Source organism: Antechinus flavipes, chromosome 1, assembly GCF_016432865.1.
Source record: "Antechinus flavipes isolate AdamAnt ecotype Samford, QLD, Australia chromosome 1, AdamAnt_v2, whole genome shotgun sequence".
In the NCBI taxonomy this organism is placed as follows: Eukaryota; Metazoa; Chordata; class Mammalia; order Dasyuromorphia; family Dasyuridae; genus Antechinus; species Antechinus flavipes.
The window spans coordinates 548429659-548454289 of record NC_067398.1 but is presented as its reverse complement, the minus strand read 5'-3'; the positions used below and the strand labels follow the sequence as shown (position 1 = coordinate 548454289).

The following is a 24631-nucleotide window of genomic DNA, read 5'->3' as shown; positions in this document are numbered from 1 at the left end:
GACAGCAATTTTAATAAACAGGTAAATGTGAACAGAAAAAGTACCTTTATTCAATAATGATCATGTCATCTTCTTAAACAACATCGTCATAAGTGTCCATACCCTGAATTCCGTCCTGGATGTCTTGCACCTCTATTTCCTTCAGAAGAACTGGACCCAATCTGTCATGTCCAGCAATATAGCTCTCTTTAAATGAACATGGCTTGTCCAGGTAACCTGCTCGTAGTGCCTTGGCGACACAGCTGTCAGTCATTTTATCCCATGACTTCTTCACCCAAGTCACGACTTCTTGCAGACAGGGCTTCACAAAGTTTCCACGCTGATTTCTTTCCATTCTATTTTCAATGTAGTCATTGACTTCCATGCGCAAATGGTCCTTGAATGGCTTGTTTATTCAATATCAAGGGTCTGGAGATAGGCAGATAGGAATCATTACTTGATCTATTCTTCTCTCTGCAAGGAAGTTCTTCATTTCTTTAGCGCGGTGAGTGCTGGCTGAGTTCTTCTTTTATCCTCCATCATGCCCCCTCACTCCCGCTTACACACCAGGTTTTTATGTTGTCCTGCCTCAGCTCTCCTCCGCGGCACTGCTCTCAATGGCGCCAGCAAGCAAATCACTGGGGAATCACTGCTGCAGCTCTGATTGGATGCAGCTTGGAGCACACGTGCATTTCACCCCGGGGTGGGGGACAGTGCATACAGAGGGTACCGTAATGTAGCGTAGGGGATCACCTTCACTACAGCAGCAATCTCAATAGGGCTTATTTTTGGGATAGGTCTTAACTATTGGGAAAACACGGTAAATAGTGCCCTATTTAATAGTCAGCTGCACCTTCACTTAGAATTCCAGGGTTGCCTCTGATGAACCCGCTGATGATATCCAAAGGAATTAAGAATGTGATCTTCTTGGGAACAAGACTAGCATTTGGGGCTGGCAGGTGACACAAGGGGAAAGAGATTCCTGCCCAGACAGCAGCGACATGTCCTTTCATCTCGGCTTCTTGGTGGAAACAAAGATCAAATCTAGACCGGCATTTGTTTGCAAATGTATAAGAATGGGTTGGTCCATTCAGGGCATTCTTTCCCAGCTGGCAACCACTTTCCTTTAAGGTCTTGTTATTTTGTGTGTGATTACATTTAAGCGACTTCCTCAATACCATTGTGGGGATATGTGAATCTGCCACCCTACCTGGAGTACATGTTGTTTACTACTCTGGTGGAACCCTCTGATAATCCTGTCTCTGGGACTTTGCACGTGGGCTGTCATGAAGCCTTCCTCACGCCAGCTTCTTAAAATTCTTTCTTTGCTTCAAAACTTAGCTCATGTTCCCTTCTATATGAGATTTTTCTTTCTTTGCTATAGCTTCTATTTTGTTGCCCCATTCTCACCATCCTCCAGTCTTGTTTATATATTTTGGGTATGTTGTTGACTGTGGTAGAATTGACAACAGGGACTTGGCTGTTTTCAGTTCTCTATTCCCAGCTGTTAGAATAGTGTTTTTCAAAATATTCGTTGACTGAGAATGTCCTCAGATTTCCAAGACAAGATGTTTTGCCTTCCTTGGGCATCTCAAATAGTGCTTTAGGGAGGCAACCTGCAGAGGCCCTAGGAAAAACTGGTCCCACGGTTTCCTGATTATAATAAAGGCCCCCACAGTATTTTGAAAAGGCTAGGTTCTGTATGCCTTGTTCATGAAGATAGAGAAATATATAAAATATTAAGATTTCTTCAAAACCTCAAAAATCAACCCCAAAATGGCTGTAACTGTAAGATTTTTCTTTTAGTTATAGCAAAAATATTTTTACTCAGAGCACCCTCTTCTTTAGCTGTGCTTGATGATTGAGGTACATGACCATTAGACCCCCAATGCATAGTTGCACTCATCCCCCCACCCCCCTTTTGCTCAATTACTCTGAAAGATAGATAGACAAGATACTTCTTAATATCAGAAAAATTGAAATAATTTTCAGATGCTTCTAGCTCTGCCATCATAACTAGGTCTTTGACATTGATCCACTTGCTTCATGAACTCTCTGCACCTCATTTTCTTCATCTGTAAAATGAGGCATTTAATTTAAATAACTTTAAGTTCATGTCTAACTCATAAATTTTCAGTTATCCTCAATGATAGATTATATGGGGTTTACCAAAATTCATGAGTACAGTTCTGAGATACCAGATCTTCCAAGTTCACTTAGACTTGGGGGGAGGCACCCTGTGTTTTGATATTCTGCCATGGGCTAAAATATAGTTCCTTTTCCAGAAGGGACATATCTCTCAGAGCTTGCAAGGTCTTCAGAATTTGTCCAGTTGACCTCCTTATTTTTAAAGTGAGGAAATGGACCTTTTTAAAAAAAATTAGAGCTTTTTATTTAAAAGATATATGCATGGGTAATTTTTCAGCATTGACAGTTGCAAAACCTTTTGTTTCAACTTTTCCCCTCCTCCCCCCCCCCCCCCCCACCCCCCCACTCCCTCCCTCAGATGGCAGGATGACCAATACATGTTAAATATGTTAAAGTATATATTAAATACAATATATTTATACATGTCCATATAGTTATTTTGCTGCACAAAAAGAATCAGACTCTGAAATAGTGTACAATTAACCTGTGAAGAAATCAAAAACGCAGGGAGACAAAAAAGAGGGATTGGAAATGCTATGTAATGGTTCACATTCATTTCCCAGAGTTCTTACATTGAGTGTAGCTGGTTCTATTCCTTACTGATCAATTGGAACTGATTTGTTTCATCTCATTGTTGAAGAGGGCCATGTCCATCAGTATTGATCATCATATAGTATTATTGTTGAAGTATATAATGATCTCCTGGTTCTGCTCATTTCACTCAGCATCAGTTCATGTAAATCTCTCCAGGCCTTTCTGAAATCATCCTGATGTTCATTGCTTACAGAACAGTAATAGAAGAAATAGACATTGAGATTTACTCAAGCTTCCACAACCAGTAAATGGCAAGAACTGTTAAGATGTTGTGTCTTAAGCTTTTTTACTCCACATTCAGTAGAAGTGAAGGGGATATTCTGCTCTAATGTAAGTGACTTTCCCAAGTTATGTGTTTGATTCTTTTCGATTGTCTACTTTGGGATGACTTGAGTCAAAATCCATTGACTCATTCCATTTTGATTGTATTAAGTTCTTGGTAAATAGATTTACTTCTGTAGTCAATAGTCCCCTCTTTGACCAAGTCCTTATTCTTGTGCTTGTCTCTACTTCAAGAGGATTTTATGGTAGAATTGTATGGTACCTAAGAGAAGAGCTTGCCCAACCTTCTCATTTTATCGATCAAATGTTTGGTTCTCAGACTTTTTTCAAGTGTTTTTACATGGCTTTGATGTGATGGAGCACTGGGCTCTGTGCTAGGGTACAAAAACAAATGAAATGGCCCCTTCTCTCTGGAAGCATAATTCCATTGGGAGAACATAATGTGTACATATATAATAATGGTATTATTTGTGTCGCTCTTTTTATGGATAGGTGTTGTGCTCTGCATTTCACAAAGGTTATTTGATTTGAACCTCCCAAGAACTCTGGGAGATATAGGCACTGTTGTTTTTGCAGATCAGGAAACTGAGGCTGAGATGAAGTGACTTGCCCAGGTACCCCAGCTAACTAAGTTCATGAATCTGCACACAGTAAAAACAAGTTAGTTTCATAGTGAGATACTAGCTTTTGGACGATTGGAAAGATGAAGCATTGGTTACCCAAGACCACGTTGCTAACGAGTGGCAGAGATGGGATGGGCTGCCGAGCCCTCTCAGTATTCCATGGTCTAATCCAGTTCTCTTCTTTCATATTTGACTTCATAATACCAAGTATTAAAATTGGGAGTCAGGAGACTCAGTGGATCTACATAGGTATCAACAGAAGTCCCCAAACAGCTTTCTGTACTTTATACCCCAAAAATCTTATAGAAGATCTTTCTCTCCCATATCTTCTCCCTCTCCCTTTTCTCCTGTCATTCCTCTTCCCCCATCTCCCCTTTTCTATCTCTCCTGTCTCTATCCTCTGGGTTTGGAAGCAAAAGACCCACTCATCATGGTACTTGTTATCTTGAATACATAAATGACTCTTCTGCTTGCTTCAAGTTCCCTAATCTGTGAAATGGCTTGAGTAGGAATAAACTGATCTCACATAAGTCTTATTTCTAGGCTCTTCCCAACCCCAATCCCAGCACTACTCTTGTGTCCGAAGGGGTGAGGCAGGGGATACCACCAGTCTGCCCAGGGGATGTGTTCTGGATAGTGAAGGAGGCCTGGGAGGGCAGTTAGCTAAGGCCTGCAGGTAGCTCTGAGTCCAGACTTGGTCTCAAATACTTATAACTGTCTGACCTGGACAAATCAGTTAATCTTGGGCTCCTCAGTCTTTTCAATTGAAAAATGGGCATCATACTAGCCCCTACCTTCCTATATTGTTGGGAAGATTAAAATAAGATACTCTGTAAAAGATACTCTGGGTACAATGCTCAACACTTTTGTTCTTCAGTAGTTTCCTATTTTTTGTGACCCCTCCTGAGGTTTTCTTTTTTTCCCCTGAGGCAGTTGGGGTTAAGTGATTTGCCCAGAGTCACATACCTAGCAAGTGTTTAGTGTTTAAGACCAGATTTGAACTCCTGACTTCCTGTCCTACTACAAATCCTTTTATTCTTGTATTATTATTGTAGTAGGCTTGATGTTTTACCCACTGTGCCATCTAGCTGCCCCCCTGAGATTTGCTTGTGATATTGGAGAATTTTTTCATTTCCTTCTCCAGCTCAATTTACAGATAAGGAAACTGAGGCAACCGGGGCCTAAGGGACTTGCCCAGGTTTACAAAGTTTTCCTAACTGTGTCTTGAAGCTGAATTTGAATTTGGGCAGAAGAGTCTTTCCAGACCCGGTGTTTTTTCCATAGTGCTACATCATGCAAAATGCCTGATGTTTAGCTTGTTTATTGCCTCTTTTTCTCATAATCAGTAAATATTTATAAACTGTGAACTGTATACCAGGCATTATATTAAGTGCTGAGTATTTTTTTAAAAAGGCAAAGGATGTTCCCTGCTCTCAAAGAGCTTAAAATGAAAGGTTTATAGATTTTGTTTTTGGTCTGTCTGTCTAGCCACCCACCCACCTACCTACAGCCACCATTTTTGTCCATTTCCTTGGCTAGAAGTAGTGCAGTTTTTTGGGGGTTTTTTTGTGTTTTTTTTTTTTTTTCATTTTTAAGATGGTGGGTTCTGACCCAGTAGGAGGGAGGGTGGAAAAGGGGTAAGGTCACATGTTTTTATTAAGTACTAATCAGTACTTTTATTAAGTACTAATAAACTCCATCCCTCTTATGTGTGTTTGCAGAGATGTCCTTACCTTTGGGCCCCAAAGGTGAGTGGTTCCCAGGAGCTTACTATAGCTTTACCTTTTAGTGGATCTCATCTTTATTTCTTTGCATCCTGGACAGATGCAGGGGTTTGTGAAGGCAAGTAGCCCAGGCTTTTAACCAGATTGGTTTCACCTAGGCCTTGCCACCTAATTACCTCCTAATGAACAGTTGAGGAGGTTGAGAAGGTTCATGGGGCCACAGAGGGCAGCATTACTACTCGCCACTGTTCCATATATGTTTCATAATTAGAGTGCCCCCAGGTGTTAATGGAGAAGGAAAAAATGTAGGTTGAATGTGACTTGATACATTATGTTCTCTTATTTTTATTGTGCCACTACAGTGTTTTTAAAAAATCAACCTAAGAAAAGAGACTTGGAAATTCCATTACTATAAGGTGATTGGGGTTGTTTAGCATCGATTTGGGGTGGGACATTAAGGCTTTTCTGCCTGCCTTTTTTCTTCTTCTCCAGTGTGGTGAAAATAATTACAGAAACTCATTATTCCATGTCTTTTGATGTTTGCCTCAGCTCCCTGACTGACCTGAGTGAGCAGTGTCTGGGGGTAGTGAATGGATAATATGTATAAAATGTAAGGTACCTTTTTGTAATCAGAAAGGACCTGAAAGAATTTATATAATCCCTCTGGGGTTAAAAAGGTTCTCAGAGATGCTGGCATTTTTTTCCCAAGGGGAGACCAACAGAGCCATATGGATAGTCTTGCTTTCGAATCATTTCTCCATTTCAGCAGATTGACCAGCCACTGACGGATGTTAAATTTAGTTTCTTAGAGACTTCTGGATAGAATAAATGGATTGTAGTAGGACATGAAAGTTCCTGAGTTTTGTATGACTCACTCTTATGATAAATATATAGTTTTCTATTTCTTTTTTGCAAATAATGCAGAAAGACACGTAAGCCAGTGGCCTGAAACTACTAGTAGCATATTCCATACCAGGCAAAATGAAATTTAATTGTGCATTCAGTTATTACCAGGATTTATCATAAAGAATAATCTTTGAATAGTAAACTTTTCTGAAGTTACTTAAATTACTTGTTTCTGCCAAAAAGGAAAGTGAAATAAACCAAAGGAATCCATAATATAGAAATGAATTTAAGTTTGCTTAAAATCTAGGATATAGCCTAGCTTTAATTTTATGAAATTGTTCAGGGTAAATTCATCACATACTGCCTATGCCTTTAAATATGTGTCACCTTCACCAACAATAGAAAGAAATAGCAGGGGGCTTGCTGGCAAGAGGGCATTTCCATGTAGACTTTTTAAACTGAGCATGTCATTGGACTCCCAGCTGGAATGATTTAATTGCTTTTGGATTCACACTGGGGGCATGGTGTTTAAAGGCCAGAAAGCAATCATTTGAACTACTGTACCAAATTTCTGCTTGGCATTTGCCTGGGTGGAGCAGTCAGCTGCCTCCTGGGGAATGTTTCTTCAGCCTTTAGTGACAGAATGAAGTAATCTCTAGCTTTTTACATTTTGAAAATTAGGTGTTTTCCCCAGTGTTTCCTTATCTTCTAATATCTGTGGTGTTCTATTAAAACTAGGGAATTTATAAGTAGATAATACATTAGTCCTTTGTGAGCAAATCCAAATGTGAAACTAAATGTACAAATATATATTTTAGCCTCATTGGTACAGCTGGAAGATACTTTTAGGGACTGACAATTATTATTATTATTTTATAGATTAAGAAATTGTTGTTCATTAACTGTGTGAGTGCTGTCTGCTTTTCTGATTGGAGGACTTACACACTCCACTTGCTTTCATTTGTCCCAAAATCTGAGATTGATATATTTCTAAGTTTCTGAGAAAAGCAAATTGTGTTCTTGACATGAGTAGCAGCTGCTACTTTCCCTGCACAATTTCTCCCCTCCCCCTTCTATGCTTAATACAAATCATTTTGGGGTGGAATTTATAGTGAAAGCAGATAACAGAGCAAGGAAATGTATAATTGATGATATGTCTTAGGAGAATTATCTCTTCATTGTAAGTTGAGTGAGAAATGCATTTTTTTTTTTTTACCAGAAGTTCAGAAATTTTATCAGTCTGTTGTATCTTTGTGTTATTCAGTGGTGATACACTGAAAGCTAGGCTAATAATCCTGTGAGAGAAGGACCAGCCTACCTTATTGTAGTATTACTCATATATTGCTAGTTTAGAGAACATTTTTACTCACAAAAAGAAATACATTATAGACTGTTAGTAGGTAGATGTTAATGACCTGAAAAGGTGATCAAATGTGATAAAATATATAATCATCCCTTTTACCATTATCACTTTCTTCATCGTAGTTTTGATGTGTCATGAGTCAACATGAGAAATTAAATGGGAATTTGGAGAGTTTTGCTGAAGCTGCAGATGACACATGAAAGTCAACAGGTGATACATGAAATGTCAACAAACACCACAGGAAATATTTAAAAAACCAGAAATGCATAAAATATATGTATAGTATTGTATAATGGTAATATTTTTATCTTTTAATACCACAATAATTCAGACTTCAGGTTTGAAGGGAAGGCCAAAAATTTTTGACATGTTTTCCACACCCCTAGCCCCTATGATGTTTTAATTGATAATAATAAAGCAATTCATTTTTTAAAAAATTGTTGCATAAACTTTAGCTAATGACAAAAATAATGAAGACTTGAACATAGTAAAAAAAAAAAAATACAATACTGAACATATACACAAACCATTCACTGTAACCAATTTCAACCAAAACAAGCATCCTAATAATCGTGTTATTATTTAGGATGTTTTGCCATTTTTAAATATTAAAAGGTCAATTTAGTAATTAAATGAATATTGATTAAGAATCCTGATATATGTAAGGAACTTGAATACAAAAATGATGATACAACATCATCTGACCTCAAGAAATTTACCTTCACTTGGGTTAAAGCGTGTATATCTATAGGTAGGTAAAAATTGGATGGTAGGGAGAGATTGCTTGATACATACAATCAAGAAATTCAGAAAAACCTTAACAGAGAAATTGGCATTGCAAACGAACTTAAAGGAATCAAATTGAGGATTCTAAGAGATGGAGGTGAAGGAGGAATGTATTCCTACTAATGAAGGCATCCTAGGAAATGTATGACCTAGAGAGATGGAGCATTTTCAAGAACAACATTCTGGTTTGACTAGAATATCAAGTGGATGAATGGGACTAATAAGAAATAAGGCTAGAAAAGGATACATTAGAGCCAGGTGCAGAAGGACACTTAAACTGAAGGGGGAATAGCATAGTTAGACATAACTGTTCCTGAAGAAAATTATTTCTAAGGGATAGATTGTTGAGCATTTTCTTGCTAGTCATGATCCATTAAGCAGATCTGAGTAGTTTTTTATTAGTATATTTAATTGTGGCTTTTTGGTTTGTTTTGGTTTATTGGTTACATTTTTAAAAATCAAAATTACCACTTTTATTGTAATCTCAACATTTTACATGTAGATGAGATGCTTTCTGTTATTTTTTCAACACTTTTTTCTTTTCTTTTCTTTTCTTTTTTTTTTTTTTTTGTTATTTTCCTTCCAGATTATTGTTGTACACAGTCCCCATCTCTATTAAATGCTGCAATGAAACCATATAAAAGCAGAGTCATCCAAATCTTAAGACTTAAAAGAGACTTCAAAGGTTAACTAGCATGACCCTTGTCTGAGGAGAAATCAATTTCTTCTACAGTACTGCCAACAAGTATTCATCTAGCCTTTGCTAGAAAATCACATGTGAAGGAGAAAGTCCAAAGTTCCCCAAATCTACTCTTGGAGAGTCTTATCACTCCAATCAGTCATAGATGTACTTTCTTTAGATTTTTCACCTGTGTAGATCTTTTAAAAATAATGGCAGTTGACAACTTGAAAACACTTTGCAATTGAGACTTGAATGCTAAGTCTTCCTTGTTCTCACTTTTTATAATTTATCTTTGGAACTGCTCTTTCTCCCTTGTTTTGTAGGGGAACACCCTTGTATCTTTACCTCTGTTTTGTGTGTCAACTTAGACTCTTGAATAGGAGAAAGAACCCTTGATTTTGATGTGGTTCATCTTGTGGACTATTGCATTCTATGTACTTATAAAGTTTAATAACTTTATTCTTATTATACCTGCTTGATCAACCCTGCTACCATTATTTATTAAATTAAAGCTAACTTATTCAAGTGTAGGATAAACCTCACATTTTATTCTTTTGATAAAGAAAACAAAGCTAATGATGAATTGGGAGTCCCTGGGATTAACCCTTTTCTGCTATTTAGTCAGTATTAGTGTCTCAGCCTTTTCATCTGTAAGCCAAGTCGAAGTCATCTTCCACTAAGATGATCTGTAAGTTCTGTCAGTGCTCTTTCCCAGAATCCCTAAGTCATCCCAGAGGATTTATTAAAGGGAAAGGTAAAACTGAGTATCAAATTCAGCCCACTTGAAGTCCATGTTAATACTGAGGGCTGAGTTTTTTATGGATAAAGAGCTATCCTGGGACCCAGGAAGAGTTGGCTCTGACATAGAGTGTATGATTCTCTAGGTTGGTCCCCAAATTGCAGGGAAACTGCCTGCCTGCATTGGCAGAGGCAGCGTCCTCACATGGGATTTTCCTCTTAAGAAAATCACAATTTCATTCCTTATCTCCATTAGTGCTAACAAGAAAATTCAGTTCCCCCATTACATAGGTTTTTTAGTTAGGCTCATAATCTCAGTTATTAAGATTTAAGTTGAAAATACTACATAAAACTTTGTAAATTTGTACAACTCTTATAAAACCCTGCTTAATATAATCCTGTCTGTGGGCAATTCAACAGATTATAAATACTTCTTAAATGTAGGTTCTTGGTCCCCTCCCCCCTGTGTCAGAATTTTATTTTCCATGAAGATTTCTCTCTGTCTCTTACTATATCTGTATCTGTGACCTAATGAGGATTTCGATAACGGGGCTTCTCCGGCTTCTTCTGTCTGTCTCTTGCTGCTTCGGTTTTTGCTTTGGGCAAATAGGGTTACTTATTCCAATTGCACATGCTGTATTAGAATCCTTTTTGACCTGTTGGGACAGGTTGGCAGACATTCCATTGTTTTCAGACAATAGGGCCTCCAAGTTGAACTGGCTCCAGAAAACAAGTGCTGCTTTTGTACAGTAACATGAATTTAATGCCAGCAAGTTGATTGATTCTCTGTCATGTTGCTTCCCACCCCTAACCCCTCCCCCATGGATGCCTTGTAATGACATGAAGCTTGCATTGAAATTTCTGGCTCATGATCAGAAACTTCCTTTTGCTCTGAAATGACATTCTCACTTCATTTAAATTCTTTGCCTTCCCACTTCTTGTGGCTACAGTGATTGTCTGCCATTTGATTTTAGTGGAAATGTATATTTTGGATAGCATGTCACACTGGCATCCTCCTGGGTTATCCTGTTTTGTCTTTTTCTGTGCAGATCTATTTGTCTGTTGTATCTGGGAATATGGGGGCTAAGTGGGGCCAGAAGGGTGGGGAATGATCTGTGGGATAGTGGGGCAAAACTGTATGTTGCAAATGGAACGCCCACTGACCTATGAACTTTTCTTTTTTAAAACCTATTCATCTTAATAGGTGAACAAAAAAGCACCTCCAAACACCAAGATTATCTCTTGGCATTTGAACATGGTATTACCATTACAGTCTGTTTGAAATATTAGGACTATGTGGTCTCTGCTGTATTCTTATACCACTGAGTTGAGAGGATGGAGAGCTATGGGAGTTTGTCAGCTGTATTGAGAAGATAAGTTATTTTCCTTTGGGGGATGGCAGGAGCTTTTACTGATCACCTGTCTTGTATTTGCATAATGCCTTTATCCAGAAAATAAAAAGTTTGTATGGATTTTGAATGTAAGCTTATAAATATTACTTTAGGAGAATCTGGGGAGATAATTTTATTGGATTTGTCAATTGGGCAGCTGAGGTACATAAAGTTTAGCTTTGTAAGTAGGCAGAGTAATTGAGATTCAAATATAATTGGTTGTCTTTAGAAGAGACACAGCTATGCTATTTTTCATAGATGGCACCAAATTTTGAGGAACCTATCTTAACAGGAAACTTCCTAAGTGGAAACTGTGAGCTAGCTTTTGAAAAATGTAGCAGACCTCCTTTTCAAAGATTACAAGTAGGTTCAGATACTTTTGTAAGAGTATTTTGCCTTTCTTTTTCCCTTTTCTTGCTGCCCCTCAATGTATGCAAAAATCCTTATCACTGCTGGTTTGGGATGGCTTTAAATCCAAATACTAGGGCTATTGGTTTAAAGAACTGGCTTGAGGTGGTATGCAAACAGTTGTCTAAATGCCATTTAACTCTGGAGTATATGTCTACAAATCAGGTTATTTGTCTCTGCTCATTAATATAAAGCTGTTTGTATGTGAGTACAACACAATTTCCTAATGCTGTTCAAAGCCATGAAAGAAACTGGTCCAATTATTTCTTTTAATTAGGGACAGTGTGACAAGGACTTCTTTACATCAAGCTTTCTCTCTCTTCTCTTATGTTCACAGGGTTTTAGTCTTTTCCTGTGAGAGTGAATATTTTTTCTTTTCCCTCCTCTCCCCCTCTCAAGAATCTTACAAATTAAGACAAAAGATAATTACTCAGAAGAGTAAAACTGGCAGGTTCCCACGACACTTAAAATTAATGAGCTGTTGAGTACAAAATATACCTTGTCTCGGGTTCAGTCTCCTTTGCCCCTTGCTCCTCCCTTTCCTCTCCCTGCTCCTCCACCCCCACTCCTTTTTAACACAAGAGTTGACTTTTTGGTTGTGTTTGCTATCATGTCGTTTTGCAGCAGTGAAGTAGCAACATGATCTAGAAAGCTGGTCTGTTTGAATACAGGTAAAGTCGGGTTCTGCCCTGTTACTATTGCCACTGACTCCCTCCCCCTCTGTCCCTTTTCATTGTCACTAACCATAGTTATATGGCAACTTGCAAGTGTTTTGTCTTAACAGATTCTGTTTGTTTTGTGTTAATGATTTAAAAAGAATCATTTGGTTTATTTTAGCAACACTTTGTACAAAGGTTGCTATTCTTCTCTCCCTATTTTCTCCATACCCTATTATTCCTCCTACCTCATCTCCTTTATACTTTGTAGAAATCTACTGATTGGCAGAATTTGTTAAATGATATCATGAAGTATATGCCTGGAAATTAGCATCGAGATTAATTAGAAACACTCTTAATTTATTTTGATGGATAAATTTTTTTTGGACATTGCCTAAATCCATTATACTCTTACCCTTCTGCCTCTACTTCCTAGATAGCCATTTCATATAATAATAAATAATATTTCTAAGAAAGAAAAAGAAAGACTAGAATTAAAAAAAAAAACAAAACCCAAAACCAATCAGTCTGAGTAAAATTAGAAAACATGTTCAGTGTTCTACCCCCATGGACCTTCTTCTAGATTTTTTTTTTTTTTCCTGAAGCCATGCTGGTTCTTTGAAAGTTTTGCATATTCACTCAACAATCTTTGATTGTTTTGCTATTGTATCCATTTCGTTGGGTGGGGGGTGGGTCATTTTACTTACACACACACACACACACACACACACACACACACACACACACACGTTTTCTTGGGTCTGCTTACTTTGCTTACCAAGAGTTGACTTAAGAATGTATTCTTTATTCATCCTGTTGCTTGTTGTTCACAGCACAGTAATACTCCGTTATATTCAAGTACTATAGTGTGTTGAACCATTCCCCAGTCAGTGGACTGCTAATTTAGGGTTTCTATCTTTGCTTTTCCAAAAAGTGCTGCAGGATTCTGGTGTATCTAGAAAATAGTTGTCTGACTTAGTAGGGTAATTATTCATAGTGATGGGCAATACTCCTAAAATCACTTAGAATGAGGAATGCCTGTGTGCTTGTTCAGGGTCTTGACTTTCCAAGCTGCTTTAATTGATCATACTTTCAGGGATATGTGGGGAGAAGAAAAACACTTTAGAGGTCTTTTATGTGTATGTTTGTTTTGATGGCCCTAGATTTTAAAAGGTACTCTTGATAAATAAAACTAGTATAGCAAATAAAAGGAAATAAAGGCAGCCATAGGGAGATGAAGCAGAAAAAAGGTTAGGATTTGAATGGAATAAGTATTTCTTAAACTCTTATGTGCTAGGCTTTGCACATGCAATTTGAAATTCAGGAACCTTGGTTTGAATCTCAGCTCTGTGATCCTGGGCAGGTCACTGTGCCTCATCTGTAACATGCGGAGCTTTTCTTGTACCCAGTAACCTCTGAGGATCCCTGCCAGCCCATGCACTAGTGCGAGTTAGGTGAGTTGCCTTGATATAGCATCAGCACAAGACAGCATGAGAGAATGAATGGTTTCCTTCCTTCCCAGTAAGAGAACAGTGTCCATAAAATCCATAGGCTTTCCATCATGATGAGATTATATGGTATTTGCAAAGTGCTTTGCTCACTTGTGAAACAAAAGGTACAATTACAGTGGGCCTTTTCAGAGAAGGTAAATGACCTGCCCAGTGTCCCTCCGCTGGCCTGGAATGGAGCCAAGAGACTTCCATTCATTGATACCATTTGTTGATAGATAGAATGTGAGAGCCCACAGAGAGCCACTGGGGACCTATGTGATCACCCTGGTGCTTTGGAAATAGGAATTTGGCAGCTCTGACCCTTCCAGGTCTAAGATAATTTTAAAGTTTTTTGCACCTGTTTTCCCTCAAATTCCTGCTCTGGGATGCAGGCAGACCAAAGCGACTTGGCTGTTGTTCCCCCTCCATGACATTGCACCTCTGGTCTCTGCATTGTTCCCTGGATGGCCTTCTATGCCCAGCTTTCTCTAGAGGTTATCTCAAGTGCCACTCCTCCTGAGGCTTTTACAGTTTGTCTCTGCTTTTTTGCTGTTTCTCCCCGATAGTGTACCAGCTACTCAAAAACCAAGGATGGTTGGCCGTAGTTTTCTTTTATTTAGCCCCTTAAGAAACGCTGCTTGTTGTGCTTTGGATCACGTCTAACCCCCTTCATTTTTCTCCATGAAGGGCCTGAGACCTTGAGTGTTCTCACACCTCAGAAGTGGCTGAGTTTGGTCATCCAGAGAGTTTATAGTCCTGATTTGCAAAGAAACAAACCTCATTGTTCTTTTTATTTCTTCTACCTTGTTGGTTTCTGTTCATCTGAAACCCTGGGGCAGATGCCACTAGCTTGGGCCAGATGGATGACTGACACTTGGTTAACGCTGGTTTTCCTTTATTTTCAAAGTATTTTTAGATTTGGAAGGAAACAGAGATGAAATACTCAAGGTAGCAGATTGAGAGTTGAGTCACTTGGAGCTCACTCTTTTCCTCTGAGGCTCAGGGACATTGCTAAGGGGTGACATAAAGAGATATGGCTAGGAATGGAGGGAGAGAAAAGAATTGTTCTCTTCTAAATAGGAAACAAGGAAAACAGTGAAATCTGTCAGTAGGGTGTTTAAAGAATCATTTACAAACCTTTGTGGCTGTTGTCATAATTAATTTCATGGTAAGATAAGATTATGACCTATAAAAGAGATCCTGATGTCATTTGTACTGCTGCGTTAGCCATATTTGAGACAGGTGATGCTAAAATTCAGCTCTAACCAGGCAACACGTTTACCAGAATTAATAAGAATATATGACTTTACCATGTTTGAAAATGCTTGCAATTTCTTCCATTAACTGTTTCTCAGTAAAATGTCAAGATGATTGCACAATTGTCAGCTGTACAGAGGTAGCATGGTCCCTTTTTAAGAACTTTACCTTTCTGGGCCTGTTTCTTTATCTGTAAAATGAGAAGTTAGAAGGCTCTCATTCATTTTGCTCATCCTTTAAGATTTGCAAAATTAATATTTTTCTAGACGTCATCTCTCCTGGGATGTTAATGATATTGTAGAGAATTGGTATGGCACATAGGCTAAGGATTTGAGAATTTTCCAGCAGATTCTTCCACATTGGAGTCTGTTTTCTTTTGCTTTAGGTAAAGTATGTGATTCTGCAAATATACTTGACTTTTTGTTTGTATTGTTCTGCTTAAGGGGCAGTTCTTGAAGGTTTACCATGTGCTTACATTTTTGTTTGCTTTCTTTATTCACTGAAGTGATTTTTTTGAGCATTAAGGTACCTGATAATTGCATTAGGTTGGGATTAGGGATCATTTGAGTTGGTGTATGTGGAGGTGTGATGTATTTAACATATAGTCCTCTGTTCCTCTCTCTTAGTTTTCAATGGGTCCAGCAAATCCTCCAAGGAGAAGGAGCCTGCTTCAAAACACAGAAGCAAAGAGGCCACGCCAGGAAAGGAGAAGAACAGCGATCCCAGGACTGAGAGCCGGAGGGAGGCGGCTGCTGCTCCCCATCCGCCGGCCACAAACACGGGCTCCTCAGCTAAAGGGCTCGCTGCTAACAGCCACCACCACGCTCTCCACAGATCGGCTCAGGACTTAAGGAAACAGGTAACTGCCAGGACTCTCATTTGGCGTGTAGCCCCTGACAAAGGTATGTGCGGCCGCTCTGCTCTTCAGCAGTCTGTTTTAAAGGGCAGTTGGAAATTGAGCCTTTGGGGTAAAAAAAAGAATCAGAAAAATCAGTGCAGGGATTGACTCTTGAGATACTCGAGACCCAGAGAGAAACCTTACATAGCCGATGGGAGGCAGGCCTGTGTCCTTCATTACACCAGCTCAGGGCTCAGTGTCCTGTCACAGCAGCTCATGGGCCCTAAGAAGACTTCCGTCATCTCTGGGGAAGCCGAAGACTTCCGTCATCTCTGGGGGAAGCACGGAGGCCGGGCCAGCGGGGCGCAGCAATGGCACTTCATCTCGGTGCTCCCTCAGGACAGATGAGCAAGGGCTGAGTTACTGCCATGTGGTTCATCCTTTAGGGCCAGTCTGGCCTGGGGAGCATGGAGAAACCAATTTATTTCCTTCCTTACTGACACTTCATTTTAAATACAGAACAGGTAGTTTGGATTATGTATAAACAGAGGCTGATCATTATGACATCTATGCCCCAGCATAGTTGTTTTTAAATCCAGCTAACTAGCTACTTTTGGGGAGCAGGTCTCCAGCATCTCTTCCTTCTCAACGTTCTAGAGCCATATGGATTGCTGAGCATTTCTCATTTGCTGGAGTACTGCTAAGTCTTCTAGAAGTTCGAGGGAAGCCTTTGGGTACTGATCTATGAGGCCAAAGTGTGGGCATTTTTGAACTTTGCCCACCAGTAGGGGATAAGACTCCTGGGAAAAAATAAAGATTTGCTCATTCATACTACCTGACCCACTCAAGGCAGCCAACAGCTAAGATCTTTTTGGTTATTTCCTGTCCAATTTGGTTAGGGTTCCTACTACTTCCATGGGGGTGTCTCTTTAAGAGTGCCATTTCTGTTGTTGCTGTTCACAGCTGTCATAAGCACAATTATTAAAATTGGAGGCCAGCCTCATCCTAGCAATTCTCTTAATCCTAAGAGAGAAGAGTAAGTGAGTTCATGTTCTGGGACATAGATCCCAAAGCCTGATTATCCAGGTCACCCACACATAAGGCATTTCAGTAGCAAGATTAGAATAATGACCTAAGGTCCTAGGATTACTATTCCTTTATACATGTAGTGAGCCATGTGGATTTGGTGGACTGCCCTTAATAGCTCCATTTGATATGAAGTTCTTCCTTCATCTCAAAGAATCTGTTTTCTAGAATGTGAAGGGATACGATTGCATATCATTTTTTCTCAGGGAAGGGAGAATAATGTTATTTGATAGCTCATTCTCCAGTGGTTTAGAAGAAGATAGTAATACTATAGAAGATCTTATTTTTATGGATTGTAGGCATTATGGTCAACTCTCTTTCACATACATTCTCCTGTCCCCTTTCTTTTCTCTTCTTCCCTCCCTTTGTCTCTTATATCTCTGCTTAATATCAAGCTTCATTGCCAGAGTTGTCCTTTCAGAATTGCATTTATAACACTGGCACAGGTTTCCCAAACATCTGCAAAATAAGGGCTTTCACTATGTATGCGAAGCAGATTTTAGTTGTGATGTTTGTGGAGTTGCTTGAAATGTTAAAGTATGCCTTAAATCATTCTGGCAAAGATAGCAATTACCAATATAGATTTCATCATGGATTGTGTGTTACTCAATCTCTCCCCATTTCACCTCCCATCCCCAGGGGGCAAAGATTAAATAAAGCTTGATAATCCAGAGAACAGGTTCCTGACATCCATGAACTTTGGGTTGTGTGTGTGGTGGTGGTGGGGGGTGGGGAGGGGAGAGGTTGTGTGTTTTAAATCTTGATAGTTGTATTTCATTATAATCATTTTGTTCTTAATCATTTAGAGAAGGAAGGAGTCCATAGTTATCTGCAGTGGTGGAAGGCAGGAGATTTTATTCTCATTTTATTTTTTTTATTGTTTTTTTTTTTTTAAATGATAACCCTAGAAGTTAGAGGGAGCCTAATCTCGCAATCCAATCTCTGACACTTTGAATATTTAAGTGATCCTGTCTCCCTATTTCTTTTCAATTGGAACGTGAGAAATAATTCTTAAAACAAAACATGTGAGCATTCTGCCAACACAGTACTGATGGAAGCTGTTGATAACAACAATGACAATAAGAAGAAATGACATCTGTGTGGTGTTTTAATGTTTGCAGAGCTCTTTAAATATCTTATCTCATACTGAATCCCTGGTCTAAATGAAGACCATTTAAGCTGTCAGCTATTTACAGATATAGGCCTTTAGGAGTCAAACCTTTGTGATATAAAGGAGGTAGTGTATGTGGGTGTGTTGTGGGTGCATGACGGGTTGAAGCACAGAATTACAGGGAGATTTGCCCAACATCATAATATTTGGTGGTAGATGATCTTAGGATTCTAGAAGGAAGGCAATAACTGTCAGGCCCCTATTTACTAAATTTCATCAACTAGAATACTAAAATAGATTGCTGATAGCTTAAAAAAACCGAGTATGGGATGAGTTTTATATGCTCTAGAGGCGTAGTAGCTATAAATCTCAGCTACAGGAATGTGGGATTTCTCCTTCTCTACTTTGGAGGGAACCTGTCTCATCCTCTGCTTCTTCTAAGAACTAACATTTTATTTTGTTAGAGTCAAGTTAATACTGCTAGTCATAACAATAATGCTTTAATTGCCATTGATGCAGTATACACTTCCTTTCTTCAGTGTTTTGGGTGTGCTAGGTTGTTCACAATGGCACTAATGATGTTTTCCCTTCTGTTGCCCAAAATAGCACCTCATTTCAAGTGCCGTAACAATTTCAGCAAGATAAAACAAATGAGCTTTTCACCTAGGAAAGATTTGGAAAGAAAGAACAGATGTATATGTGGGATTATAGACTTTTTACCTAAATGAAAATGTGGGCACCTTCAATTAATTATATTGTGAAAGATTTGATAGGTATTTCTGCTTGGGCAGCGAGGTCCCTGTTTTCATTTGAAGCTTTCCAAACTGGGCAGGAAAAAAAATGGAATTTTATCAGTCTTCCCTTTAGCAGACTGAACAAACTGCAGAAGAAGGTGAAGTGATCTCTTTTTTAAAAAGTTGAAAATATATTTTTTTTTCCAGGAAGATTAAAGTTAATGTAGAAGAGATTTTCCTGTTCACTTTGGTTTTGCGACTTAGTTCCTCCCTTCAAAAAGTAATTTTTATTTTTCCTTGTGTCTAAAGAGTAGGATTGAGAGGCACATATAGGAATGCAATTTTAGAAAACTCAGCTGCACATGAAGGGGTTATTTATTTAGTCTTACACATATGCTTTACTTAGCAATCCTTGCATTTGGGATTTTCTGTGATGATTGAAGGTAAAAGCGGCTACCTTAGGGGGAAAAATAGAGCTAATAATTCCGATTTTTTTGGAGTGGGGTGAGGAACAGAAACCCAAATTGGAAATAAAGGTGTAAAGCACCACAGGTCTCCAAATGTTTTCACTCTTTGGCTTATTCACTTGCTGGTTCTCTTTTGGGCAGTGTTGAAGAAATTCAGCTCAATGGTTCCCTCTAGTGGGATATGAAAGCATTATAAAAATCTTCTCTTAGAATGTACAAATTATTTTAGCCTACCTGCCTTACAGCAGTCTTAAGAGTATCAAACAATTTCCATTTACTTAGCCAAAAATAGCTTATAGATGTAACTTCATTGTACTTTTTAAAGACTTAGAATTATGAACATGTGTGTTTCTATAATTAATTGCAAACCTATACTGACTATACATAAAAATTGGAAGGGGTTACAGAGGTCAGGTACTCAAACTAATCACATTGCCATATGTTGGGGTTTTTTTTTTAAATGCAAATTCTATTATCAAGAAAAAAAAAGGAACAAAGAGAGGCTTCATGTCCTGAGGGATTTCATAGTTTTCATCTTAAATCCCACTTCAAGAAAATTAAGGTATTGTTTTACTGCAAGACTGTAAGTATTGGTTACATCCCCTTCAACACAGCTTTTAGAAACCTCTCAGAATGATGTTGAGGAGAAAATATTATATCCCAACAATATTCATCTCAGTCTTGTATATAAGAAGGAAATTTTAAATTCATGGTCACTTCAGCACATCTGTCATACTAGTGTGATTGAGAGGATTGTAGTCAGAAATTGTAGGTGATAACACAGATGTTTAGATGAGACTAGAATCTATAAAGGATTTTTATACATTGGCTTTCTTAATTTGCTATTAGAGCTTGGGCTTATGGGCATAGTAGATTCTAGTGATCAGATCTGGGCTAACAATTCTATTTGGAAATTATATTTGGAAGATTTGGGTTCCGAAGCTTCATGGTTATTCTTCTGGGAAGAACCTGAAATTAAATTTAATTCTGGTAGATTTAATTACCCCTTTTTCTGCCCTTGGACTCTGGCAGAGCAGCCTTCCTGGAAACTTTTTACACTCCTTGAAGCATGAGGAAATGATTTCCCCCCTTAGATCTTACAAACACCTATTTTTTCATTAAGTTGGTCCTGGTCTGTCTGTAGGTTTAGGTTGGAAGAGCAAGGTTAAAAGAAGAAAAAAATAAATAAACCCAATGTGTGCCAAGCTCAATCTTGCTCCAGAAATGAGAGTAACTCCATAAAAGATTATCGCAGTTGTCCACCCCAAGATTGGTTTTAATGAGTGCTGAAGGGTTCTTGCCCTAGCCAGTTTTATGCTAATTCTCAGATGAATTGAAATGCCTTCTCTCTCATGTGCTCACTAGAAGCACTGCCTCTGGATGTGGATAAGGGATACCAGATCCCCCTGTGGTGAGCTGGCCATGACCTGTGCACTTCCTTAAGCTGAAATACATCCGGGAGGGGGGGGAGGGGGGAGAGAAGAATGGGAGGGGAGTGGGGGGAGGAGGGCAGTTGTCTGAGATGATAGCTGGGGTGGAGGTGGGGAGACCATCAGAGGCAAGGTAAGAAAATGCCTTCTTAAACTAGTTTTTCTTTAGTACTGGTGATATGTTGGATCTTCAGAGACAATTACAGGCAAAGGAGTAGGTATCTTTTTTTTCTTTTCTTTAGTAGCCAGATGGATCCCAATTTTTACCCCCCAAATGGGCATATGTCCCCTGGATCCATTTTCTCCTGCCTTTGAGGGATGCTGGGTACAGCCTAGGTTGTTGGGGAGATTTCCTTTGTAGATGTGATATATTGCTAGTGGTATCCCTGAATCTGTTGGGAATCTTTGTGAGTTGATGTTGGGGGGGCAGAGCAGAGGAAAAAGGGTCTAATTAAATGAAGTGTGTCCTCTTGTAATTTGGGTATAGTATGATGCAAGTTCATCCCTCTTTCTAGTCAGCCACATGACACAGAGGAGGTGGGGCAGGAATCAAATTTGTCTTTTAAGTTTGCTAGCTTGGCTTGCATGTACAAGTTTGTGTGTGGGGGGCCTCTGTTTAAATACAGTTTTGATTAAATGAAAGTAACAAAAAAAGAGACACATTCACTAGTATTTCTATATACCAAGTAGATAAAAAGTATTTCAAAATTTTATGTAAAAAAAGCATGTCTGAGACAAGTTTTCGTAAATTATATAAAAGATGAAAGTGCCACATTTCTTGTCATTTAAAAAAAAATGTCAGCAGCAAATGTCTTTTGCCAGGAAGGAATACCCATATAAACCATGTATACCAGCATTTCCTTTCCCTTTTGCTATAGTTGATTCTATCGGGTCCAAAGGGCAAGATAGCATGTGGTTTTGGGGAAACCAGGGTGAGCTGAAGATTCTTACAAATCATCTAGTATAACCACTTAATTTTTACAAACTGTAGCTAATATTGATATATTAAAAAGCTTTACATCTATTCTTTCCTTGATTCTCCCAACATCTACCTTAACAAATAGCCAAGATTGAGAAAGATTAAGTATTTCATCCTGATAAGCAAGATTCCTACTTGGAACTTTCACTCTTAAATCTGGTGCTATAATCACTCTGCCATTAGGTGCCCATTAGACTATAGTGTTTTGCCCAAGGGTCATTTGCTAAAACAGCTGTTGCTAGAACCTAGATATCTTGATTCATAGTGTAGCATTTTATTAGCTACCCTATTCTTAACCTCCTACATTTCCTGCAGAGGATGAGGTCTCTACTCCCAAAGGTAATTTGAGCCCTCCACACCAACTTATTCCAGACCTTCATCTTACCCAGGCAAACTTATGCTTGGTTGGTTCACCTTGAATATTTTAAGCCTAAAGATGGAGATTATTTAAAAATTTTTTTCTTTACCCCTATGCCTTAGTAACTTGGAACATTTAACAAAAAGTGATTCTTCTTACCAGTCAATGGAGAAGTAGTTTCCTAAAGATGAAAACATACAATATTTAGAGAGAGGGCAGAAGATTACTTCAGTGATGGACATTTAAAATAGATTTTAAATGGAGATTTTACATTTACATCTTTTAATTTTGTATGTATGAGAGAATTTTTCTTTCATGCATGTAGTCTTATTATTTGGATGGTGGGGAAAACCATATAATGTGAAAATTGTAATCTAAGCTGCAACTGCTGGATACATCATGAATCTCTACATTTTATGTAAGAAAAAAAATGGGGATAGACAATCATTTTAAAACACTCAGCACAACATCCTGGTACAAATTACCCAAATCGTTCTAGCAATCTATATCTATAACACCCCCCCCCCCCCATCTATCTATCTATCTATATATATATATAGATGTCTATCATTAGATATAGATATCTAGACATAAATATATAGATATATTGATATAGAGATATGCCTTTATCTCTATGAATAGAGGTCTCCTTAAAGATATCTATGTGTATAGGGATTTATGTTATATAGACACAAATCATTATAGGCAGATTTCAATAGATATCTACACAGAGATGAATCCGTATCAATTTATGTGTCTATTAAGAGTAAAACTGTTTCATGGTTTTTTTAAAAAGACAATTAAGTGATGAGAGAGGACAGAAAGGTCTCTGATTCCATTCAGAAATGGATCCCTGGCTTTCCAGCAGGGTCGCTCCAGGCCTGCCCAATCATGGGCCAAGTAGCTGCAGCCATGTTTGCCGGGACCCTGATGGTGCTTTCTAGAGGGTGGATTTGCATCCCAGCTGCTTGTTACTAATGATGTTTTCTCCCCCCATCCCTTTCCTCTTTTTCCCCCACTGTCCCTCAGGTTTCTAAAGTAAATGGAATCACTCGAATGTCCTCTCTGGGTGCGAGTGCAGCCAGTGCCAAAAAGATGCGAGAAGTGAGACCTTCACCGTCCAAAACTGTGAAGTACACTGCAACGGTGACAAAGGGGACTGTCACATACACCAAAGCCAAGAGAGAACTGGTCAAAGAAACCAAACTCAATCACCACAAGCCCAGTTCGGCCGTCAACCACACAATCTCAGGGAAAATTGAAAGTAGCAATGCAAAAACCCGCAAACAGGTGCTATCCCTCGGAGGGGCGTCCCGGGCTGCTGCCCCCGGCGTCAAGGTCAATGGCAAGTTGAACCCAAAGTCATGCACTAATAAGGAGGTAGGCAGGCAGCTGCGGGAGGGGCTGCGCACTTCCAAGCGGCGGCTGGAAGAGGCCCCGCCAGCCGAAAAGGCGCAGCCTCCCCCCAAGAAGATGAAGGGCCCCGCCGAAGCCCCCAGCAAGAAGGCAGCGGCGGGTGCCGACAAGAAGCCTCTGCTGAATGGACACGTCCGAAAGGAAGTGCCCGACAAGAGTCTGGAGAGGAGCCGGCCCAAGCGGGCGGCGGCCGGGGCCGGCAGGAGCCTGCCCGGGAAACAAGCACACGGCAGAGCGGAGGCTGCCGCCTCAGCCTCATCCGCCTCGGCCGGGGAAAATCGTTCTACCTCGCACACGGAGTCCTTGCACAAGCCCCCCGACTCCGCGGGAAAGCACGAGAGGGGCAGCGGCAGCAGCAGTGGTGGGGGCAGGCCGGGCTGGGCTGGCACCCACGAGATCCCCACGCTGCGGCCCTCCGCCAAGGAGTTTCACGACCCCCTCATCTACATCGAGTCAGTCCGAGCTCAGGTAGAGAAGTACGGCATGTGCAGGGTGATCCCGCCCCCGGACTGGAGGCCTGAGTGCAAGCTCAATGATGAGATGCGCTTCGTGACCCAGATCCAGCATATCCACAAGCTGGGCCGGCGTTGGGGGCCCAATGTGCAGCGGCTGGCCTGCATCAAGAAGCACCTCAAATCTCAGGGCATAACCATGGATGAGCTCCCCCTCATAGGTAAGCCGCGCCCCCTCTCTGTGTGTCTGCCCAGGCCTCCCCACCCCCACTGTCAGCCCTTTTCTAGAATGGGGAGGGGGAGGAGGAGGAGAAGGAGGCGGCTGGTCCCCAGCGGCTCAGGAGGCCAGGGCTTTTCTCAGTGCCCCCGCCTCCTGCAGGATGATGCAGCAGGTTCTGGGAAGGGCTTTGGGAAATGAGGCTATGTCCAAGGTGGTCCTGGAACAGGGAATCTGACCCAAGCACGGCTCTGTGAGACTGTGCATGTGTGTTTGGATTACACCCACCCACCCACCATGGAGTATACCATACTATGCTATAATAATGTTCTTGGTATACAATTTATTTCGGTGTGTTATGATGTGATATATTGGGATATATTCTCTTACTTAGAATATATTTGACTCTATTCAGATGTTGTGATATATTGTGTAGGATATATTATATTGATGTATTTAGTTTGTTATCTATTTTATTTTGTGATGAATGTTTTATATTTATTATTTGATGTTTTGATCTATTATCTTTTATGTGTAATATATCATGTGATGTGCTCTATTCTGACATAATTTTAT

At 39.6% G+C, this 24631-nt stretch overlaps 1 protein-coding gene across 2 annotated transcripts in view; it reads left to right on the top strand.

Annotated features, from left to right (window-relative positions):
* Positions 1-24631, top strand: part of JARID2 (jumonji and AT-rich interaction domain containing 2) — a 312614-nt gene that overhangs the window by 247943 nt on the left and 40040 nt on the right. For both annotated transcript variants that reach the window (XM_051970653.1, XM_051970654.1), the window contains 2 exons: positions 15594-15826; positions 23000-24059. In XM_051970653.1, the coding sequence (XP_051826613.1) occupies positions 15594-15826; positions 23000-24059 (1293 nt within the window). The remainder of the gene's footprint in view (positions 1-15593; positions 15827-22999; positions 24060-24631) is intronic.